Below are 22,976 nucleotides of genomic sequence, written 5' to 3' on the forward strand. Positions count from 1 at the left end.
TGTTGTGTTGCCTCATTGATAACGTCCATTTAACAGCATGATTAATGCTGCGTTCAAAACAACTCGGAAGTCGGAAAAAAACAAGCTCCGAGTTGTAATAAATGAATTACAGGTCGGAAACTCGGGTATCATTTCAGAGCTCCGACTTTCCGACTTGACGTCACGACAACATCAAAACATGGCAGCCCTCGTCTTCAACGGTTAGAATTTAGAAATTTGAAGTTGTTTGTTGAGGTTTTAATGCATATTTTTTGTGTATTATTGCAGTATATGAAATACGTTTATATTAAGCTGTGATTGTTGTATTGTGTGAAATTGTGGTCCTCCTATGTAACGGAAATAACGTTTAACTGTTATCAAAAACGTTATATGTGCACTCATCCGCGGCGTCTCCTCTCCTCTTCATTTGCCTCCAAAATTAACATAATTTACTGCTGCATATATTTTTTCGTATTCAGCTGAGCCACAATATGCCAAACTTCCTTCGGGTATCCATGTTTTTTCTCTTCCGAGTTCCTGCAGCGTGAACGCAATGATGTCGGAAGTCGGAAATTTCCGAGTTGGGAATTCCGACCTCCGAGTTGTTTTGAACGCAGCATAAAAGTGAAATTTGCTTCTTTGGTTGTTTTATCTATTCGTTGCATTTCTGATGCACTTCTACACTTCTGATTTTATTCTAGTGATACAAGCTAACAGTGCTGGTGTACTTATCAAAATATACTTTTGAACTAATGACACCATCTTTGTAGTTTTTCTGTCCACACGTTGTTGACATATAGTTCCCAACTAGACAGAAATTTCATCAATTCTTTGTAATTTTGACTGAATTACAAGTCGGAGGTTGATGTGAACATCATTCTAATCAATATGAATACAGCAATAAGGTCAGAAGTCTGTGAATCGTCACGGGCCATAATATCTTCTTTACTGTCTTAAATTCTTTCCATAATAACATCTAATGATAGAAAAAGTCTGGTGAACTGATGGAAGTTCAGTCTGTGTGAGTACGAGAGTTATTCATTCTCCAAGAACTGATCTGATATCAGTTAAATTACTAACACACAGGGGTTGAATGGGACGGTGCTGTGTGTGGAGGAGCTAATTAAACGCAGCAGGAATTAGATAGATTATGATTTAAATGATCAAAACATTGTCATTTTGAAAATCAGAGGGAGTGATTCATTTAATGAGGAATAAGGAAACACATTGAGCAGAAAAGTTCATAAGAGACACGTCATCATGATCAGCTCCGTGTGGACCGATCACTGGTGAACTCTTTTGGCAAATGTTTTAATAATAATGATATTTTGGTGAATGAGTGACATTAATTTCATGGAGCTTTAACAGAAGTTAAAGAGTTAGGTTTCCAAAAGGTTTCCTACGCTCCATTAGGTTGTGTCATTTTTTATTTAAATAGGATTTTCCACATATAAACCAGTCCAACCTGGGCAGATTATTTCCACCGTGTGATATACACAGGTTTATAAATGAGCTGCCACTGCGGTGAAGGCGGCTCGTCTACTTCTGCTACTTCATGTATGTGTGTGTTTGTTTTATTCACACAGCAGCAACATGACACAGTCACAGACACACACTCACCTCACACACACCGTGCTTAGGGTGAGGAGATTGCGTTTTTCAGATGTGATTCCCAGCTGCCTGGAGGAAAATGGATTAAAACCTAACTGCCGTCATTTTAACACACACACACACACACACACACACACACACACTCTGTCCACACCCCCAGACTCGTTCTAGCACACCAAGTGCTTCATCCACCCCCTATTAACACACACTCACACACAGAGGGGATCTCTCTTCTTGCAGAAGTCTATTATTAGCTTTTCAACCCAGAGACAAACTAATGACACGTTGGGATGAATCACCAGAGCTGCTGCCTCCGACTATCATTACACTCACAGCACAGCTACAGTAGACAGCCATGTAGGATGCTGGCCACCACACAGACACACGCACACACACACACATACCATCAGTCTGCCTCAAGAACTGCAGCAAAAGTTCCCGTCCGTGAACCAGTCAGGCCCACGTGTCTGCAGGTTTTCACGGCACACACACAAAACCTGATTCAAATAATAAACAATAATCTGACTTCCAGAGTATTCTTTTTTTTAAAAATCATTATACCTACTGTCATGTTTTATTTGGGCTGGGTATTTCACCTTAGCGCTGGTTGGGTACCAACTAGAGCTAGGACATTTGAGGGCGAGGTCAGGCTGTACCATGTTACTGCACCAGATTCCCTCACATAAGGTAACGTAAGGTAATATAAAAGTTGAGATAATTCATATTTAAACAGAGCTCCATACTAAAGCTGACCATTAATAACTAAACAACATAACATGCTTCCTGTATCGCAGAGCTGGAGCTTTCTACAGCTGAGCTGCTGCACCGACGTGGTCTTTTCTATGGGAAACAGGAGGGGACAAAAAGGGCTTATTGTTGTGATTAAAACATGTGTTGCCTCACTCACCTGCTGACTCTGACTGAGCCGTCAACATCTAATGTGCCTTTTTCCTTTTCCAAACGTTTGTTATTATATCGACCTTTACTTGACCTCTACTTTACAATCTTGTTACCTTGTTCTTTTAACTGATTAATACAGATTGAAAACATCACAGATCAATGCTTTTATATGGACATGTGAAGGCCACAGAGACTCTGTGGTCGCCCTCAAGCTTTTTAACCACTTTCAGCTTCACTGTTTCAGCTGGATGCACCTATGTCACAGCAGCCGTCTGAATTACCTGCTCTCATGTTACCTCAGATAAAAAATGATCTCCGTCGTCGGCCCAGGCCAGGAGGACAGTGAGGTATAGATCGTCTACATTCACACTGTCCTGAGATGAGCCGGGGTGTGAAACCTCTGATTTCAATAATCTCTCAGTATTTATTCTCATGTGCTCCAACTTTATTGAGCGTAAATAATCTCTGTTGTTATCTAAGCACAGACATAAAGAGGTCTGACAGAGACATGGCTGCTGCCGCTGCTGCTTCCAGCTGTATGTGTTCAGACAGGCCGCAGAGCACCATTATCACTCGGTGCGAGGATGAATGTGACGTAACCATGCCGACGGATGTACACAATGAAAGGGAAGTGTCAAACAAACGCACACGTCGGACCTTGTCGCATGTACATTTTCTCCCGTGCACGCCGGCGAGACCACGGCAGCAGGCGGAGTTAATGGAGGAATAAGTGATACATTAGATCGAGTAACAGCTCTGAATGAGAGCGGACACCTGATCTGAGCTGCTCTAAACTCCTCCACCAGGAAACCAGTCTGCAGGTTTGACTACAAACAAACTGTAGCAGCTCGTTTTACACAAGATAACACTTGAGCCCAGACAGCAGTGAAATCTGTGAGATCACTAATCAATACAAATAATCGTTCAAATAGGACGCCGCGCGGACTGATTGAGACAATGTACAGAAAGACGTGATGAGTCTCTGAAGGTTTATCACATGATCGGCCCCCCACACTGTCTTCACGTTGTCATTTCATACGCTAATATTAAGATATTGAATTCTATCTGCTGTAAGTAAAAGCTCCAGGTGAACAACTCTGCTGCTACCTGGCACCACAGCTCAGCTCCCTGCAGCTCTCCTGCTGAGGATTAACTAAGAGGGAACAAGTTTCCATCAGCATCAGCGGCTGTGACACAACGTCTGCTGGATGATTTTCAAAGGACCGGGGGCTACAAAGCACAGATAGCGTGCAGCAGCCAACGGCTAACCAGCAGCAGAGGACGTCAACAATTTCCTATGCTCCAGTGACTGGGGTAAAAGTCAGAGCTCCAGACTGTGACACACTTTAGTCACAAATTACTTTTTTTGGTTTTGGACATTACACTACATATGCAAGCAGGGATCAATATAGTTACTGTGTTCGATAGATAAAGCTGTCAGACGAAAATGAAAAAGGAGAAAGTCAGTAAGAAGTTGAATCTGGTCTGAGCTCCATCTTCTTCAATATCACATCATTAGATCACACTAGTGTTTTCTGAATCTCACAGTGAACCAGTGGCATCTGAACTGGAGAGAAGCACCATTTGCAAAAAAAAACAAAAAAACATCATATTTGATTATGTGGGCAGATACACTGCCCGTCCCCAAAAAAACTCTAATAGTACTATATTGCGTTGGACCACGACCGCCTTTAGCTTTGATCACGGCACGCATTTGCTGTGGCATCGTTTCGATAAGTTTCTGCAATGTCACAACATTTATTTCCATCCAGAGTTGCATTAATTTTTCAAGGATTCTCAACGGGGTTCAGGTCTGGACTCTGTGGTTACATTGGACCACGTTTTCATTGGACCAAGATGATGGTTCCCCACTCTCCTTCCAGTTTTTAATAATGTGCTGGACACAGTTCTTAACCCAATTTTAGCAGTCTCGGCAATCTCCTTAGATGTTTTATTTGCTTGATGCAGGCCAACAATTTGACCCTTCTGAAACAGATTAACATCTTTTCCACGACAACAGGATGTGTCTTCCGACATGGTTGTTTAAGAAATGAGACTGCATCAGTTGGGTTAAATAAGTTGTTGCCAGCTGAAACATAATCATCCATGCAGTAATTATTACCTATTAGCTTAGTTAAAGCCAAGTGGTGCACGCCTCCAGTGATTTTTACCTTTCATTTTGACTTACAAAATATAAAATTAATAAATTAATGTGATGTTTGTTGGTCTTGTATCAAATAGAGACATCTTGAAATCGAAATAAAAAATTTGCAGCTCTTTACTATTTGGATATTACACTTAACTAATTGCAATTGCTCATTTCAGTTAAAGCCTAGTGTCTTTAATGGTGCAGCACACACACATCTCTAACAGCAGCAACGCCATTTTACGGTGTAGGCTATAATATGTTGAAGGACGCGGCTGTGCGCTACGACAACACACGGACAGACGACAATACCGACTTATTTCAGAGAAGCAGCGCGAAGTTAGAAATATTCATGAATCTGTTATTGTTGTTTACTCCCATTCTCCTGCTCTTCTCGCAGACGAAGGCAGGTGTGTGTGAGTGCGTTACACGATACACGTGTCTGATGTTCTCACAATTCATCGCAATTCAGTAGGCTAACAAGTTTGTCGGTCAGTATATTTTTCACAAAAACCGTAACCTCACCTGAGAACTAAATCTGGTGATGATGTTGCATTTCTGTCATTTGTCAAACTGAATATCCTAAACGGCGGCCATCTTGAGTTTTCTGTATTGTTTACTGCCATTTTGTTCCAGGGTTTTCCTGTTGGTCGTGTGGTTGCATCGCCCATTTTGAATCAGTCTTTTTGCCTTTGTTTGTGTCGCCTGCACATGCACACCTGTTGTAATTTAGTAGGCTATATTATGTTTTTACTTTACTGCGTTGTGAATTATGTCTTTAAATATACCTTCTGATGTGTTTAATATTGCACAGGTGTGAACATGTAGCATCTAGCCTACGTTAATCCTTCAACTCTGACTTAGTGTATAAATGTGGTTATTTCGGTTATAGTTATTAACGAAATTATTAATCAGAGTCCCTTATTAAAAATACTAATTAAGCGACGGTACCAAACTCATTCTCCTTTTCCTGTTTCAGGATGGTGCCCCAGGATAACTTTGATTAGATTTAAAAGTTATCATTTGATTTTAATATAAATACTTCCTTTATTTATGATAGCCAGTAATTGAAATGAACTACTGATGGCCCAACAGAGCAGTGTTTTATATGCAAAGCTGAGCACTGGTCAAACAGTGATAAACACTCTTTTCAGGTTTGGGACATTTATTGTCGAAACTGTAAAGGCCTCCAACTGACAAACAGTAGCTCTGTCACATGAACATAAATACGAGTTTTTGTCCATTTGTGGGTAAAACACAATTCTGGTAAGTTCATGTACGGTCGAAGTATTCAATATTTACCAGCTCCAACACTCAAGCTGCGCACATAAAACACAACCGAACGTCCCTCGTGACCTTGTGCGAGCAGTTGGAAGAAGCAGCTCCTGGTGGCGTCTCCTAAGATAAACTGCTCCGTGGAAAATGAACCAGCAGCCAGTGATTCATCCAACAAGCCAAATGTATAAGACACGAGCTCAGCCAGAAAACAGAGACAGTGGGATGTTACAAAGCGAGCTTAGGCGGTGAGCTGCAGTTATTTTGGTGAGTTTGGCTAATGGCCGTTTCACAAAGCCAGATTGGATGGACTTTAAATGACTGAGGCACCTTCAGCTTTCAGCCAAACCTGGTCAGGAGCTGTAGTAGTAACACAGACATTAGGAATCACACACACTGATCTGACTTGTTCTCCTGAGCTTTGGAGGGAGAGAGAGAGAGACAGAGAGAGAGAGAGAGAGAGAGAGAGAGAGAGAGAGAGACGTGCACACAACAACACTTTGTCTGAGCTCTGTTCAGTACCAGGAGGCGTGTAGTTGTCAGGAAGCCCAGGGAGTTGTTAAAACACCTATTATTTTTACTTTTAAGTAGCCTACTATCACAAAATTACAATCCACCACTGCTGCTTTCATCAAGCTCATGTTGTTCAGCTCTGAAACTAACACTTCTCTTTCTGCACAAGACTCTGGACACAATGGACGAAGCCATTTCATGGCCATAAATTAAGATAATAGGCACAGGGAAAGGTCTGTTTAACTAAAACCATGACTCAAATACAGAGTGATCCATGGTACACAAGGGAAATATGAGATTCTTCTAGAAAATCGGTGTTCACATATGAACCTGAATATGCAGTGATTGGACTTCTTGCTTTTCTGGAGGTTTTATGATAAGGAACTGTGTTTCTATCTATCTATCTATCTATCTATCTATCTATCTATCTATCTATCTATCTATCTATCTATCTATCTATCTATCTATGTACAGTTTTTACAAATAAACCAGACTGTTACTGGTTCTCAATCTCAAATGCTCAATCTTTGATCAAGTGTCAGGAAATTGAAAAGTTTTGCATAAAATATGACTCAAATGATTACTCCTCTGTTGATTGTCTGGTTGATTAATCACCTCAGCTCTAAAGCTGCAGGCTCCAGATACTTAACAGGAGAGTGGTATTGATCTTCTCTTCTTGGAAAAGACGGCAATTGTTTTTATAATGTTAGACTATTCCTTTAACACCCATGACCTTCAAACACTAACCATCTACAACTCCTCTAAAAACCTCTTTGACCTCCTCATTTCGTGTGCCTAAAGACCATGAAACAACCAGGTTTCAATACGAAACTTAAAGCTCTGCTCTAATTTCCTCCAGCGAGAACCAGACGGAGCGAGGTCTGTAACAGGAGCGACCTTTCATCCGGCAGCTAATCAAACCTGACGACCACAGGAATGTGTGATGTGACCTGGACGCAGCTGCTCCGACAGGTCAAACGTCCTGTACATCAGCCGAACACATGACAACACTATACACCACAGTGCTGCTGCATGTGATGCATCCTGCCACTAACACATGCTGCCCATCACTGCTGGAGTGCATCTTGACCTTCGGAGCGAACTGACCGCCCGGTTGTCGTTTTCAGACCCAGGTAGATACTGTACATGCGAGCAGCAGCAGCAGCAGCAGCAGTCCCCTTGCCACTCCGTGCCCTAGATGAGTCCTTCCATCCTGTTCTTCCCAGCACAGTTTCTGCACCTATTTTGGATTCAAAACCAGGCCAGGCAGCAGAGCTCAGGGCAGAGCTCTCTCAGCAGCTACTCTCTTCTATCTCTCTCTCCTTTTTTTCCCTTTTTTTTTTTACTGTTTCTGCCAAGTTTGTCCACGTCTTAAACACCGCCTGCATCGGATTTGAATTCAGAGATTGTCACATTTAAAACTGTGCATACTGTACGCAGAGTTAAGTGTGTGAAATCTGTGGTTGGCGTGGATGGAAATGGGTTTCACCTTAGAGCTGAAAAAAAAAACTGCTAAATGTCACGAGCTCTGTGGAATACAAATAATTTCAACACCTCAATCTCTAACAATTGAGTCTGAGTCTTGCCTTTTTTTTTTTCTTTTTAGAGCCGTATAACGATTGAGACTAATAACGTAACCGGTGAGGTTATTTTTAGCCTGCATGAAGATGCGCTCAGCAGTGATGGCGATGGCTCTTCCTCCCCTCCCTCCTCCTCCTCCTCCTCCTCCTACACCATGATGACGTCGTGCTGTTACGCAAAACCAGGGGTTCACCTTTTGTGGACCTCCAGCTCTGTCACTGCTGGCGTCAATTTGTGGCACGAAGCGAAATAAGAGGCGATTCACGGGCGTGTTATTTGTCACACAGAGTCACCGGCTCAACACAACACAACACAACTCAGCCCTGGTCGAGGCGGTGCAGTGTCCTTTTTTTTTTTTTTTTTTTTTACTTCTGCTTCTGCTGTAATTCCCCACAGCACACACACACACACACACACACACACACACACACACACACATACACACACTTGTCTAAACTTGATGTTGGACACACCCTGCATGGTATGAAGCAGGTAGCAGAGCACCGGGCGCCCCGGCTTCATCATCCAGTGTGTGGACCCAGCCGGGGTCGCAGCCCCGCTCACCTCCACACAAACCCTATAATAACCCATAATAATAATAAACACTAATGCTCAAGACACGACTTATTTAAGGTGATTAGAGAGGTAGTTATACACCACAACGCTCATGCCACGACACAACAAGAGTGGAGACTTAACTATTTGTAGAGGTGCTGGAGACACAGGTCCAGGACTTCCCCCTCCACCTCGTCCTCAGACACCAGGTCCGTCAAGGGGCGCATCGGCGGAGGGTCGTTCTCCTGCAGAGGCATCCTCATCTCCCGGAGAAAGAGCTCCAGGAACCGTCGGAAGGTTTTCTCCTCTGCTGCAGAGCCGGCCATCATTTCTCATTCCTGGACAGACAGAGACAGCTCCGCCCGTCAGTACTCTTTTTTTAACTTGCCGGGCTGAGGAGAGAAGAGTCAGTGCACAAGCCGAACTAATTGGACTGTGCTGTCAGTGCGGGAAACAGATTGACTTGAAGCAGACTGTGTGTAACTATAGTAGGATGTGGTAGCTACCGGAGGAGCGGCGCCGTGGACGGTAACCGGTGGTGGTGGTGTGTCTGCAGGCGGCGGCGGCGGCGGGTCTGACTGTGGCTGAGCGGACCGCGGCGTCTACGGTTATACTACCGGAGGAGCTGTCACGGGCTGGACCGAGTCCCCATTCAGAGCCGAGCGGGAGCGCGCGCCGCGTTATCGGGGATTTCGGGTGATCAGAGGGCGGTGACGTCAGAGAGGACGCAACGGTTTACATTTAGCTCAGGAGCGCGCACGCAGCATCCTGTCGTCGTCTGACGTAGGAGACCTTATTGTCGACGTTATCGTCCATTAGAAAGACTGAGAAAGTTTCTTTCAGGCTATAAAGCAAAACTGCAGTGCACACGTCATTAAAGTGAACAGGAAGATAAGTTCACCTATAGCTACTGAATGTAAGGATAAAAAGTTCTCTTCATATTCAGATTAAATCAGTTTCCTCAATTAAATTGTAGCCTAACTGATTGTGAATTTGATAACTTGGTAACAAATAAGAAATTCATGTCAGCAGTAAAGATATATTTCTCTTCATATGTGGGTAAAACATATGATGAACTAGGCTATAATAATGGTAATGATAATGGTTATTATAAAGAATAAAGCCTTCTAACATAGATTAGGCTCCATGAATGCATCAGATAAGAATAATGCCAACAACAATGTCAAAATAAGAACATTTCATATTCTAAAATTCGAATTCGAATTTTAAGAATTCGAATTCTTCTAAAAGTTAATTTGACTCTAAACGACTCACAGCCTTGTTAAGAGTTTTTGAAAACCATCTGGGAAGTTGTGAATTTAATGCACCTGTCTCTTTGCATGTTATTTTGAGCTGTGGGGGCCACTGTAGCTAAAACCCGCTAACTTTATTGTTGTAATATTTTTTTTCGTGTGGGTGTGAAACTGTTTCTCTTAATTTTGAAGTAAAAAACACTGCACGACCCAATCGATTAGAAAATACAGGCAGAAACCAGAGGAACGTCAGAAACAAAAAATGTTGTAACTAGTCGGACCTTTTATCGTCGCGAACCCGGAAGTGAGTGCGTCGTTGTTTTTCTTCCCCCGGTTTCGCCAAGATGAAGGAAGCAGGAGGTATGTCCGCCCCGGTGGGCATCGCGGCGCTGCTCCAGTCGGAGCTGCTGGAGGACGCGGTCCACCGGGACGACGGCCTGTGTGTGGTCGGTATCTTCGGGAAGAGCAGCACGCAGCCGGGCCCGCTGAAGGAGTCGCTCATCAACACGCTGGCCGACAAACACATCTTCTCCCTGTTCGACTCCTCCCCGCTGGACGGCGGCGGCGGCGCCGCGGCGGACAGCCACATCCAGGCTCTGTACAGCCCGGAGAGCCGGGTGCTGTACCTGCTGCTCTCCTCCGTCTGCGACAGCCGCCAGCTGCTGCGGGCCTGCCGGGCCCTGAGCGCCGGCGCCGGACACTCCGACGCCCACGACTTCTGGAAAGGCCTGGACCGGCAGCACTGCCTGCACCTGCTCTACATGTTCTCCGTGTGCCACGTCCTGCTGCTCGTCCATCCCAACCAGACCTTCGACGTGACCTACGACCGGCTCTTCAGGGCCCTGGACGCGCTGCGGCAGAAGGCGCTGCCGCTGATCCGAGCCGCCATCAAAGACTGTCCGGTGTCCAAGGAGTGGAAGGTGAACTGCCGGCCCTGCCCTCCGCGCCTGCTCTTCGTCTTCCAGATGACCGGCACCCTGAAGGTCCTCTCTCTCTTTGGCTGTGTTGACACAGATTTGTTGTGTTCTTTTCTAACAGGAATGTGTAAAAACAAACAAACAAACTTGAGGGCAATTTATTCCTCAGCCTACAGATTCATAGTGTTCAGTGTTCACTGTAAATACTCTGGTCACTCCTGGTGTCCCATTATTGAACACCGTGGGTCCCCTGATTATAAAGTCAGTCAGACAAATTAAAGCAAATACAACTTGACAAACAGGGCTCCAGACTGCCCATAACATTTGAGACAGTGCACGTAAATTCTTCATCTACTTGCACATGTGAAGCCAATACATTTGCTGTATTTTGTAACACTGGTGAAACGTTGAAGGGGCGACTCAAAGAATCTGTCATTACAGGTGTCAGACCAATGTGTGTGAGGATCGTGAATTAAAAGGAAATGTGAATATTTGCTTTGCAAGTAGATTTACAGTGTGCACCCCTACATTTTCTTCTTGTGCTCCTAAAATGTTTAGTTAGGGAGCCACTGTGCTGCTAGTAAAACATGTTAGTCTGAAAACCTACCAGAAATGCACAAGCAACACTAAAACACAGCAAAGAGCACAGCATGTGTTCAATACCAAACAAAAGGAACGTTGTTTTGTCACCCAGTAACTTACAGCTGAAAGTAATTAGTTTAATTTTTTTAGGCAAAGGTTCTGCTTTTCACCTTTTTCACTCATGAGTTGATCTACAGGTCTTGTTTCCTCCAAAAGCCTAAAGAAGTCTTCATAATGATTAAACAGAAGTAATAAAATAGTTTTTGAGTGCTCAGGAGGCCATCAGATTCTCCAAATCTCATAATGGGGGAAATTGACAGTTATAACAAATCAGTCTAATTACTGAAGGATTGCTCCACTGGTTCTCAGGCTCTCTGAGTCCATATGAACTTAAATTACACCTCTTTTCTTTGTCATTCTGCAGGTTTCTGGAAACGGCTCAGATTCAGGAGGAAACCCAGACAAACCCAAGAAGCACTCTCCCAGGAGGAGGCTGCAGCACGCGCTGGAGGACCAGATCTACCGCATCTTCCGTAAAAGCCGAGTCCTGACCAACCAGAGCAGCAACTGCTTGTTCACCGTCCCCGCCAACCAGGCCTTCGTGTACGTGATACCGACCGCGGACGAGGACCCCGTGGGCGCCCTGCTCGGCCAGCTGCGCTCCAACTGCATCCTGTTGGACCAAGACGCCACACCGACGGTGACGGTGACGGGGCCGAGGCGTTACCAGCAGATGAGGCGCGCGGCTCGTCAGTCCAGCTTCGGGGATTCGGTCAGCATGACGATGGGCGGTCAGCTGGTGGACTGCAGCCTGAAGGAGTTCCTCTGGCAGCACGTGGAGCTGGTGCTGACCAAGAAAGGCTTCGACGACAGCGTCGGCCGCAACCCGCAACCTTCGCACTTCGAGTTGCCGACCTACGTCAAGTGGGTCCAGGTCGCCTCCAGACTCCACCAGGTCCTGATAAGCAACACGGATGAAGAGATAGCCGAGCTGGCCTCGAAGGTGCAGGGCCAGCTGAAGGTCTTGGAGGGTTTTCTCGACGCCGACACCAAGTTCTCCGAGAACAGGTGTCAGAAAGCTCTGCCGCTGGCCCACAGCGCCTACCAGTCCAACCTCCCCCACAACTACACCACCACGGTGCACAAAAACCAGCTGGCCCAGGCTCTGCGCGTGTACAGCCAGCACGCTCGGGGCGTGGCTTTCCAGCGCTACGCACTGCAGCTGCACGAGGACTGCTACAAGTTCTGGAGCAACGGTCACCAGCTGTGTGAGGAGCGAAGCCTGACGGACCAGCACTGCGTCCACAAGTTCCACCTACTGCCTCAGCCAGGTGACGATTATATATATATGGGCTTTATAAGTTATATAAGTTACACTGCATGTATGTGTCCATGTGTTTATTGTATACATTTCAAAGTAATCAGGAAAAAAGCATAGTATAAAGTCATCGCCATCGCTCTGATTTATTTAGATTGTCGCCAAACAAAATTTCGATATATTGTTTCACCGAATCTTGAATCTAAGTAAACTCATGAAATCTAACGCTTAATATCGCAGGAGAGAAGCCCGACATGGATCGCAACCCGCCCATCCTGAACCACAACAGCAGGGGGCGCTCCACAAGCTCCTGTAACTGTGGCAGGAAGCAGGCTCCCCGGGAAGACCCCTTCGACACCCAGGCTGCAAATTATGACTTTTACCAGGTTCGACTTTAGACTTTTAGACTTTTATTGTCCCTAGGGAAATTCTTTTTCACATTCATTTACATTTTCATTTCACCAGACACACACAAACACACACAAAACACATTGCCAAACATTTTAGGATTCACACTACGCTCTGTCTGATGACAACAGCAGAGAAGGCTCTCCCAGCCAGATGTCAACTATCACATATGCAGCTCAAGTTCATTCATTTGCAACACTACCCTCAACGTGAGACATTGAAGGGCAGGTTGACATCTTTCACTCTCACTGCCCCTGCCCCCTTTTTTTTCTCGTCTTTTACCTATTACACATGTTCTTTTTTTAAATCTCTGCTCTCCCTGAATAGATGCTGGAGGAGAAATGCTGTGGGAAGCTGGAGAGGATTGAGTTTCCGGTGTTCCAGCCCAGCACTCCTGACCCAGCCCCGGCCTGCAACCAGGCTCAGCGACTCCCCAGCGAGGCCTCGGGCTCCGGTGAGACGGAGAGGCTAAAGGAGCCGAGCACCGCTCAGAGCCACACGCCTGGAGACACCAGCCTCAGCCTGGCGCTCAGTCTGGGCCAGTCCACAGACAGTCTGGGTCCCTACGGCGATGGAGACGGGGCCGACGCCCAAGTCCAGCAGAAGAGGCCGAGCCTCGTAGACCGCCAGCCGTCCACCGTGGAGTACCTCCCCGGCATGATGCACTCCGGCTGCGCCAAAGGCCTGCTGCCCAAGTTCTCCAACTGGTCGCTGGTCAAACTGGGACCGGCGAAGTCGTACAACTGCCACACCGGCCTGGAGCAGCCGGGCTTCCTCCCCGGCTCCTCCTTCCTCCTGCCGTGGGACCTGGTGATCCGCTCCCGCTCGGAGGAGGACGCCGGCCTGACGGAGCCTCTGGACGGAGGCACGTCCTCGTGGCCGGCCCCCAACAAGACCCTGGTGGGGAAGCGAGGGAGCACCGGAGGGCTGGGCAGGAGCCGCAGGAGGGACGACATGGCTCGCGCCTTCGTGGGGTTCGAGTACGAAGACAGCCGGGGAAGACGCTTCATCAGCTCCGGGCCGGATAAGATAGTGAAGGTGCTGGGGCCGGGGGGCGCCAAAGACCCCGCCACCAGGGTGCTAAACACAGACATGCCGCTGTACATCCCCTCCCCCTCCCAGGGCCGCGGCCTGAAGCCTCACTACGCCCAGCTGGCTCGCCTTTTTATCGTGGTGCCTGACGCTCCGTTGGAGGTTACGCTCAACCCTCAGGTAACGGCTGCATTGACTCGACCTCACTTCATCCAAACGTTGTCCCCTGTACAAGCTGCTGTCGGTTTATCGTGCAGGTGAACTCACGAAATCTGACTCTTAGCTCTGGAGTTTCACTTTTCCTCACTATGATTTGTCTCAGCAGCCTTTTGAAGGGAAAAGTTTTGTAGTTAGAAACTTTTCGAGCTATGTAGGACAGTCTTAGTGGTGGGATAAAACGCTTTGTGAATCTGGGCCCTGATCATTTAAACACATCTATAGAAGAAACACACTTGCACATTAGTTGCTAAAATTATAGCTCATGTAACAAATGAATCGTTCTTTCTCTATCGTGTCATACTGTATAATTATGTAGCCAGTGCAGATTATCTTGGTTGTTTGAATCCCTCTGCTACAGTGATGTAGATATTTTTGATTATCTCTCGCGATTAAGGCTTTAGTCCTTGGATCAATAGGTTGTAATATAAACACCATGTCAGCTGAATGAAGCTGTCCTGACTCTTAACAGACAGAAAGTAAAAATACAAAAGTTGTGTTTCTTTGTTGAGGTTATAAGACAGGCACCACCATGTGTTTAATAGAAGCATTATATTAACCCTTTGGCTGTTGTGTTTTCAGGTGCAGCCTGGTCCACCGCCCTGCCCAGCTTTCCACCCAGAGCAGACTGACCTCGTGTTGCCCGCTGACGGCCTTTGGGTGCTGCGCTTCCCTTATTCCTACGCAACGGATCGAGGCCCCTGTTACCCTCCCAAAGAAAACCAGCCCCTCAACAATTACAAGGTGCTGCGAGGCATCCTGAAGGCCGCCACCGCCAACCCTCCACCACAGTGACAGTGACAGCTCCTCATACAGACTGAGCACACGGCAGCATCAGTCAGTGACTTTCCCTCCAGATCAGAGCTCTTCTCTGGCTCCAGCCTGAGGTCAAATCCTCCCTCAGGGTCTCAGAAACTCATTTCTGGATTCTCATTAAAGGAGCTGAGGTTGGTTGTGATCTCCAGAGAGTTTTTTTCCCATTGATTTTGACGACCTTATGACCTTTAGAGCACAACTCAAACAGGTTTACCGAACGATTTCCTGTTCCCAGAGGAGGAGTCCACTCGTGGCACTTGGGAGCAATTATGTCCATCTCATAAATGCGATAATTTCACCAGTCCAGCCTGAGTTTAACTTGAGTCATTCATGTGTGTAAAATAAATTGGTGCTGGAACATCAAGTCTTGTATCTGGTGTCACACGACTTCCACTTTCCACTTTCCAGGGTTGGAGGCTGATTCACAAAGATTTGTCAGCAGTGAGCTCAGGCGTCATCAAAGCAGAAGCTGAGGTGAAGTAATGAGGCCGAACAGAAGTGTGTTCAGTTTCATGTGCAGGATCTGAATAGAGTAGAAAAAGTGCAGAGAAGCTGGCACACTGCAAAGACTCCTATATATACAGTGCAATTTATTCACTAGTGACGACGTTTCGAGCCACCGCTCTTCATCAGGTCAAGGGTTAGGGTTAGATGACCACGACCTGATGAAGAGCGGTGGCTCGAAACGTCGTCACTAGTGAATAAATTGCACTGTATAGGAGCCTTTGCAGTGGGCCAGCTTCTCTTCACTTTTTCTACTCTTTATTTCTTTAGCTGAGCACCTGCACAATTTAGTTTTTGAATGTGCGTGCTTTCTACTGTTTCCAGGATCTGAATAGAGCCACAACACACACATCTCCAAGACTCTAATCACTGCAACATCAATCACTGCTTCCATATCTACAAAGACACATCCAAAACACTGGAAACCTGCTGGAGTGGAAGATGTTGATTTTTTTTTGTAAATAAAAAATAACTATTGGTCAAACCTTTTTTATTTCTGTTTTATCCACATTTTGAGTGATATCTGCTCACTTATGTGGAGGTTAATACTAATGTGAGCAAACTATAATTTATAAATCATTGGCGTTATCATTAACAGTGATAAGATAATGAAACAACTCGTATGATTGTGAAGTCAGAAATGTGGCTTGTATTTTCCATTTTGTTCACTAGGTGGAGTTGAGCTCTTGCGCTTTGGATAAACCAGCTCATCATCCCCTTTTTTGAGACAAATTACCCTTTAAAAACTAAGACTAGTTAAACCAGATTTTCCCAACAAAGAGATTTCCTGAGAGAGAAGCTTAAACGCATTAACAACTCAGAGCAGTGTGTAACAATTAGAAAAAGAAAGAAAAACTCAAAATTAAGATTGAATCCAAAGTCTTTAAAAGTAATTTAAAAAGTAGGGCCGGGACTCGATTAAAAAAATTAATCGAATTAATTAGAGGCTTTGTAATTAATTAATCGCAATTAATTGCATTTTAATCGCATATAAATATTTGACCTGAGAACAGTGAGAAGCATTTTTTTTTCACATGGATTTTAGTATACCATTGAATGACTGAATACATAAGCTTAAGCATTCAAGGTGGTACTTAACCAAGACCAACAGACTAGGGATGCAAATTTTCGATTAATTCATTAATCGATATTTGACCAATAATGGTCTTTCCTTCCAATACACTATGATGATTACTGTAGTATTTAACTAGGCTACTTAAATCACAGTAGCATAAACTGATTTGTTGAACTCAGCCTGATGTAAACATTAATAAAACTCAGTAACCAATCACACAGGCAGCTCCATGTTGTCCCTGTGTGATGTTCAGGGACAGGTCAGGACAGTCTGAAGACAGAGCTCTGAGGGTGAAGTCCTATCATAATGAGATGAGATGCACCTGTGACAGTGAGGTCATAGATATAGCGCTGCAGCTGAGCAATTAGCGCTATATAGCACATTTAGCGTGCGCCCGTGTCTGTGTATCTATGTGCAGGCAGAGATCAGAGATGGTGTTTTAAATAACCATGCTAGCGTTTCACCAGCTCTCATCTCTGCCAGTCAGCCTCTCAAACTTCCGCCTCTCTTGCGTGCGGGCGCACCGCACGTAGACACACGGGAGAAAAAAAAAAAAAATTTAATAAGTGCGATTAAAATGCGTTATATTTTTTAACGCGTTAATTTTTGTGTAATTAATTAATCGTAATTAATGCGTTAAAGTCCCGGCCCTATTAAAAAGTTTACATACCTTATGTCTAGTTTTTTAGGGAGATTGCCCTTTAAGTTTTTTGCGTTGTGTGGTGGGAAGTCTTTTGTGATTTATCTTTTTGTTTGTAATTTAATGTGGGGCAAATTGCCACTAATGCGGGCAATAAAGAAAAAACTAAACTAAAATCTGCTTATACTTTAAATAATAATTGATCATTAGAGTTTATATTACACTCTTTTCTCAACTTCCTTGGATCGTTCAGTATTAGAGGACACAAAATGGCGACGTTATGAGCATATTGAACCTCTGCTGATCAATATTATTGATATTGTATGTTAATGTCTCAGACCAGACGACAGCTTCATTGATTTTCTTTGTGGTCTATTGTTGTTCTCTGTCAGTGCCTTATATTTCTAGAGAAGGGAGAAGCATCTTGCTAAAGCTTTGGCCTTGTGAAGGTTTGTGACTTGAAGTTTTATATTACTGCTGCAGACAGAATAGTTGTGTAAAGTTTGTTTTCCTTCTGTCTCTCGGTTTCTCTCTCCATTTCTTAGATGGTAAAAACAAGATAATCAACAGGTAATCCCACACACACACACACACACACACACACATCTAACCTCCGGGAATGAGGGTAATAATGAAGTTAATAACAAAGCTAAGGCGTGTGACTCAAGGTCATAAAAGCTGAACAACCAGTGGTCAAAACTTAAGGTAGTGTACTCTGTAGTGTGACTTAAATTCTGTTCTTTAATTAATTCTTTCTTCAATTTAATTATTTAATTGCATACTTAAATGCCAATCAGCACTTTAACTTTCAGCACTTCCTTCTTTTCCTTCCACAACGTCTTTCAGTGTTTCACCTCCACCACAGACATTTCAAAAGCCCTGGCCCCTGACCATTTATTTGTAGTGACACCAAAAGTGTCAGAGTGCCCTTCAGAGAACTGCGAGGCGCTGGAAACAGTAAATCTGGGTGTGTGTAATGCGACAACAACTATAAAAGCAGCACAACAAACTTTAAGTGTTCAGGATTGCTGTGTGCACCTGTGTCCAGGTAGAGGAGGCGGGGGAAAGAAAGCCAACCCACATTTAGATCAGAGTTTACAGGTCGGCTTTGTCTCTCATCTCTGCTCTCACCTGAATACGCTGTGCCAAAGTTCAGCGCTCACAAACCGGGACAATAGGAGAAAGAAGACACTGAACTAGATGTTCTCTGGCAGCTTCATCTTACAGATTGTGTGTGATCCCGAGACAACGAAACAGAAAAGTCTGAAACAGCACAACGGGATGTGAGTATAATACACGTCAGATTTATCAACTGATCAATCATTATTTAAAGTGTCCTCAAGATCCTGTAATGGCTTACTACAGGATTAACTTTCAACTATGGCATTGTATTAACTCTGAGACATTACAGCGCTATGTTATGCAGACAGTGTTTGATTTTGTCATATATTGAATTTTGTGAGTTTTTAGTTTATATTCTGTCATTCTTTATTGTTGGAGGAGCGCGACATTTAACGTTGGTGTGTTGTTGAAACTCTCTGCCATTGTCTTAAGAGGACAAATCTGATTATATCACAGTGTTTTCATTTTTTAACAGCTCACATTTATACTCAGGAGGCTACTCAGTGATTTGATGATAATGATGACTAACGTACAAAAGTTATACAGGGGGCAGGCGGAGTCAGAAAAGTTGGTAGTTTTCCATGTCCCAAATGAATATCTTTTTCTTTGCTTTTTTGGGGACCCTAAAAACATCTGAATAATTTCAGTGCATCATAACTGTTAGGAAAGATGCTTTTTGTGTTGTGTTTAATTTATCATAAAGTATATTTGTGACTCTTAACAGGGTTTTTAATTTCAAGTACACAGTTATGAAACATCACGTCCTCAAAGGATGTCTAATTGCGCAATAAAAACAGGAAGTACGGAGACTATTTTTGCATAGTTTTACCAGTTCCACGTAAATATTTCATGAAAAGCCAGAGGGAAGAGGAAAGCAGTCGGTTAGCTCTGTCCAAAGGTAAATAACAAGAGGTAGCATATTAATTAGTGAGCTGTACAGGTGGCAGTAGATGGACCTTGGTACCTCTGGACGGAGCCCAGCTACCTGTTGTCCTGTTTCTAGTCATTACACTAAGCTACAATAGCCTCGTATTATTATCAATCCTCTCATCTAACTCTCAGCAAGGGAGGGAATCAGTGTATTTCCCAAAATGTTGAGCTATATTTTAAGTTTACTGCTCACTATAGTGAATTGGCTAAAATCCCAAGAATATTGGCATGATAATTAACAGTTTGTATGGTCACAATGTGGTCTGTGGATTACCACAGTAACTATGACAGTGCAACCAGAAAGACAAGTTGAGCACCACATATTCAATTTCATCCACCATTGTACTGAGGTATAGGCAGAGAGCTGTAGCTGTAGCTACAAAGACACATTATTGGGATGCAGGATGTGAAGTTAGATAATAATCATATCTTGTCTGCTTATTTTTTGTCAGCGACGCAAAAGTAAGAAGACACTGTCAGTTTTAATTGACCCAGAGCAACATGACCAACAAGAAGGCCCAGGCCCAGCGGAGGATTGTGTCCAAGGACGGACACAACAATGTCCGGATCGACAACGTAGAGGGCATGGTCAAGCTGTACCTGCATGACATCTGGACCACTGTGGTGGACATGAAATGGCGCTACAAGCTCACTCTGTTTGCTTCTACATTCGTCATGACTTGGTTCCTCTTTGGGGTTTTCTTTTATTTCATCGGCATGGGCAACGGAGACTTTGAGGTTGGACCGAATTCGAACCACACGCCCTGCGTGATGAACGTGGAGACGCTCACCGGAGCCTTCCTCTTCTCTCTGGAGTCACAGACCACCATTGGCTATGGGTTTCGTTACATCTCGGAGGAATGTCCTCTGGCCATCTTCACCCTGGTGGCTCAGCTCGTCATCACCGGCCTGGCTGAGATCTTCGTCACCGGCGCCTTTCTCGCCAAACTGGCTCGACCCAAGAAGCGAGCGGAGACCATCAAGTTCAGCCAGCTGGCGGTGGTCTGCTGGAGCCAGGGGAAGCTGTGTCTGATGGTGAGAGTGGCCAACATGAGGAAGAGCCTCCTGATCCAGTGCCAGCTCACGGGGAAGCTCCTCCACTCACATGTGACGCAGGAGGGCGAGAAGACCCAAGTCCACCAGACCTCCGTTGACTTCCACATGGACTCCAGTGGGGAGTGCCCTTTCCTCATCCTCCCGCTCACCTTCTACCACGTCCTGGACGAGCGCAGCCCGCTGGCAGGCCTGAGCGCAGAAAACCTCCACACTCGAGAGTTCGAGCTGCTCGTCACCCTCAACGCCACGATGGAGTCGACGGCGGCCACGTGTCAGAGCCGCACGTCTTACATCCCTCAGGAGATCCAGTGGGGCTACGAGTTCAAGCCGGTGCTGTTCAGCACCACGGGAGGCCGCTATGTGGCAGATTTCAACTTTTTCGACAAGGTACAAGTCACCAACGATGCAGCGCTCCTCAAGGAAAACGCAGAGAAGCTAAAGATTGAAGAGGACTATAAAAAGGAATAAAGGATAATGTTGTTGTATACTGTGTTGCGCCAGTCAGTCAATCTCTAATAGGCTTTATGCACAGCTCCACTACTTCCTGAACTTAAACAAGCTCCTTTATTTCCTGTCTTACATTATTGGACAAACAGATTAATCCAGGTGTGTCTGACTCTGACCTCAGTAGTCACAACAATGGTCAGACACACCTGGATTAATTAGTTTGTCCAATAATGTAAGACAGGAAATAAAGGAGCTTGTTTAAGTTCAGGAAGTAGTGGAGCTGTGCTGCTGTGCATAAAGCCTATTTAAACACACATCAACAAGTAGGTCGAGCCCATAGGTCGTTTGTTCAGCTGTTTATTATGACCCATACTTACGTTTACTGACGTTTTCGGCGACATCCGGTGGCCGAAGTGTCTGATTATCACAGAAACAGAGGGAGAAAAGTCCGGGGCTCCGTTGGTCGGATATGGGTCCATCAAACACAGCTGGACTTTCAGGCGGGAAAGTGATGAGTCATAAAGAAGTGTTAAACCGAAATCATGTTATTTTGTACCTCAATGTCTAAACCTAATTAAGTAGTTTTTGTACCTAAAACGAAAGAAGCCATTACCGTTATTGTAGTAGCCTAGGCTAACCTTGGCGAAGATCGGTACTGTCGGTGTTCAGGCAGCCTGCTGCCCCTTTTTTTATGGTTACCATGACAACTGCGGCAGTAGGTAACGCTCATATGGGTGGTACAAAAGAGAGAGGTAAAAGAAAAACGACCTAGGCTATGCCTGTTTAGATTGGAGGACTTGTTGGATTTAATTATTGTAAAAGTAGCTACATGTAAGAACCGAACTGATTATTCTTGTGACAACATTATGACAGACTGGAAAACCTGACATGAAATACTGTTCCTGTGAACATTTTATTTATTCAATTAATCATAGGCCTACTGAAGTCTTTTTTTATATTCAACATTTGTTTTCTAGGAAGGTAGCTGTGTCAGAATTAATTATTGGTAGAATTATCAAGGTTGACCCTTGACCCCAAGGAAAATTCAGTATAGGCCTACATGGTTTTGGGTTAGTAAATTTATGCTTTAGGCTTTTTTCATTCTTTCTTTTTTTTTTTTAAGGTACATTATTCCCTTAAATTTTTTTGTTTTGTTTTGTTTTGGGGTAGATGAGATTGGCACCACTTTTTATATAACAGTCACAGTCTTTTAGACGGGTTATTCATTTTTTTTAACAAAAAGCACCGACCTGGATAAAATAAATATAAATCATCATGAGAATAAGTTAATGCTTGTTACACATCAACAGGTGCTTCACTGTTACTGAATTTGTTTGGCTCATGCTTTCTATGGGAGATTAATCTCAGAGGACAGATGTTATATGTTGCTCGAATAGTAGACAAAGTTTGTGATGGGATAATGAAGAAACATGGGGTAATATAAAAATGAGGCTAATACAAATAATCATTTTGTGTTGTAAATAAATGTTTCTTTATTCAGTGTTGTGTTCATTTTTGTGAAGTCAGTGCATGCTGAGATATGTAATGATAAATAATCAATGTTTATATGCTTTGAAGTATGTTGATGATCATATTTATTGAAGTCAGGTGTGAAAACAGGACTGTGGTGAGATGGATCTAAAGATGAATGAATGAAGCCATTTGAAGGACGACGCATTCACAGCCTACAGCTCAACTGCTTCTTTATACAGTCTACTCAACTGTCTGTTGACTGTCAGCTCTTGTTATGGCAACACTAATGCTTAAGCTGACTGACTGTATCTGGTCAAAACAATCCCTCAATCCAAAGCTGAGCTGATCGTTTACTTTCAGAGACAGGGTAAAACTATTATCTCAAAGCATCTCAAGTCTGGAGTCCTCATTAGACATGTAGATCTAAAGTAGTAGTGTCATGCTTTGAACACAACATAAATTTAATTCTGTTCATCTCCACCGTAGCCTATAAAACCTGGTTACACAGAATTCAGACATTTCCATAGAGTGAGAGGATTATATCTAATATATTTTGCGGAACATTGATTATTTAGTTGTTTTAGATTTGTAAAATCTTTACTTTGAAGAATTTAAGCCGGAAACGTT

The 22,976-nt window shown here is 44.2% G+C and overlaps 3 protein-coding genes across 5 annotated transcripts in view; 2 read left to right on the forward strand and 1 right to left on the reverse strand.

The window, feature by feature from the left end:
- The window catches only part of ppm1e (protein phosphatase, Mg2+/Mn2+ dependent, 1E), a 56,050-nt gene extending 34,537 nt beyond the window's left edge, over positions 1-21,513 (reverse strand). Inside the window, exons 1-2 of one of the 3 annotated variants that reach the window (XM_085798197.1) lie at positions 21,490-21,513; positions 8,705-8,898 (exon numbers count right to left, since the gene is read on the reverse strand). In XM_085798197.1, coding sequence (XP_085654323.1) covers positions 8,705-8,889 — 185 coding nt within the window. In that variant the 5' untranslated portion in view covers positions 8,890-8,898; positions 21,490-21,513. Of the gene's footprint in view, positions 1-8,704; positions 8,899-9,066; positions 9,261-21,253; positions 21,276-21,489 lie in introns of those variants that run through there. The other 2 variants (XM_085798196.1, XM_085798195.1) reach the window with 2 other exon arrangements.
- smg8 (SMG8 nonsense mediated mRNA decay factor) lies at positions 10,117-15,466 on the forward strand. Its single transcript, XM_085798193.1, has 5 exons — positions 10,117-10,796; positions 11,737-12,643; positions 12,871-13,016; positions 13,366-14,250; positions 14,869-15,466. The coding sequence occupies exons 1-5, from the start codon at positions 10,158-10,160 to the stop codon at positions 15,079-15,081; spliced, it is 2,790 nt and encodes a 929-aa protein (XP_085654319.1). The 5' UTR covers positions 10,117-10,157; the 3' UTR covers positions 15,082-15,466.
- On the forward strand, positions 19,831-20,932 carry kcnj15 (potassium inwardly rectifying channel subfamily J member 15). The gene has a single exon (XM_085798194.1). The coding sequence runs from the start codon at positions 19,875-19,877 to the stop codon at positions 20,895-20,897; it is 1,023 nt and encodes a 340-aa protein (XP_085654320.1). The 5' UTR covers positions 19,831-19,874; the 3' UTR covers positions 20,898-20,932.
- Positions 21,514-22,976: the final 1,463 nt, after the last annotated feature.

This window comes from Trachurus japonicus, chromosome 14, assembly GCF_045865225.1.
Source record: "Trachurus japonicus isolate A0001 chromosome 14, Traja_1.0".
In the NCBI taxonomy this organism is placed as follows: Eukaryota; Metazoa; Chordata; class Actinopteri; order Carangiformes; family Carangidae; genus Trachurus; species Trachurus japonicus.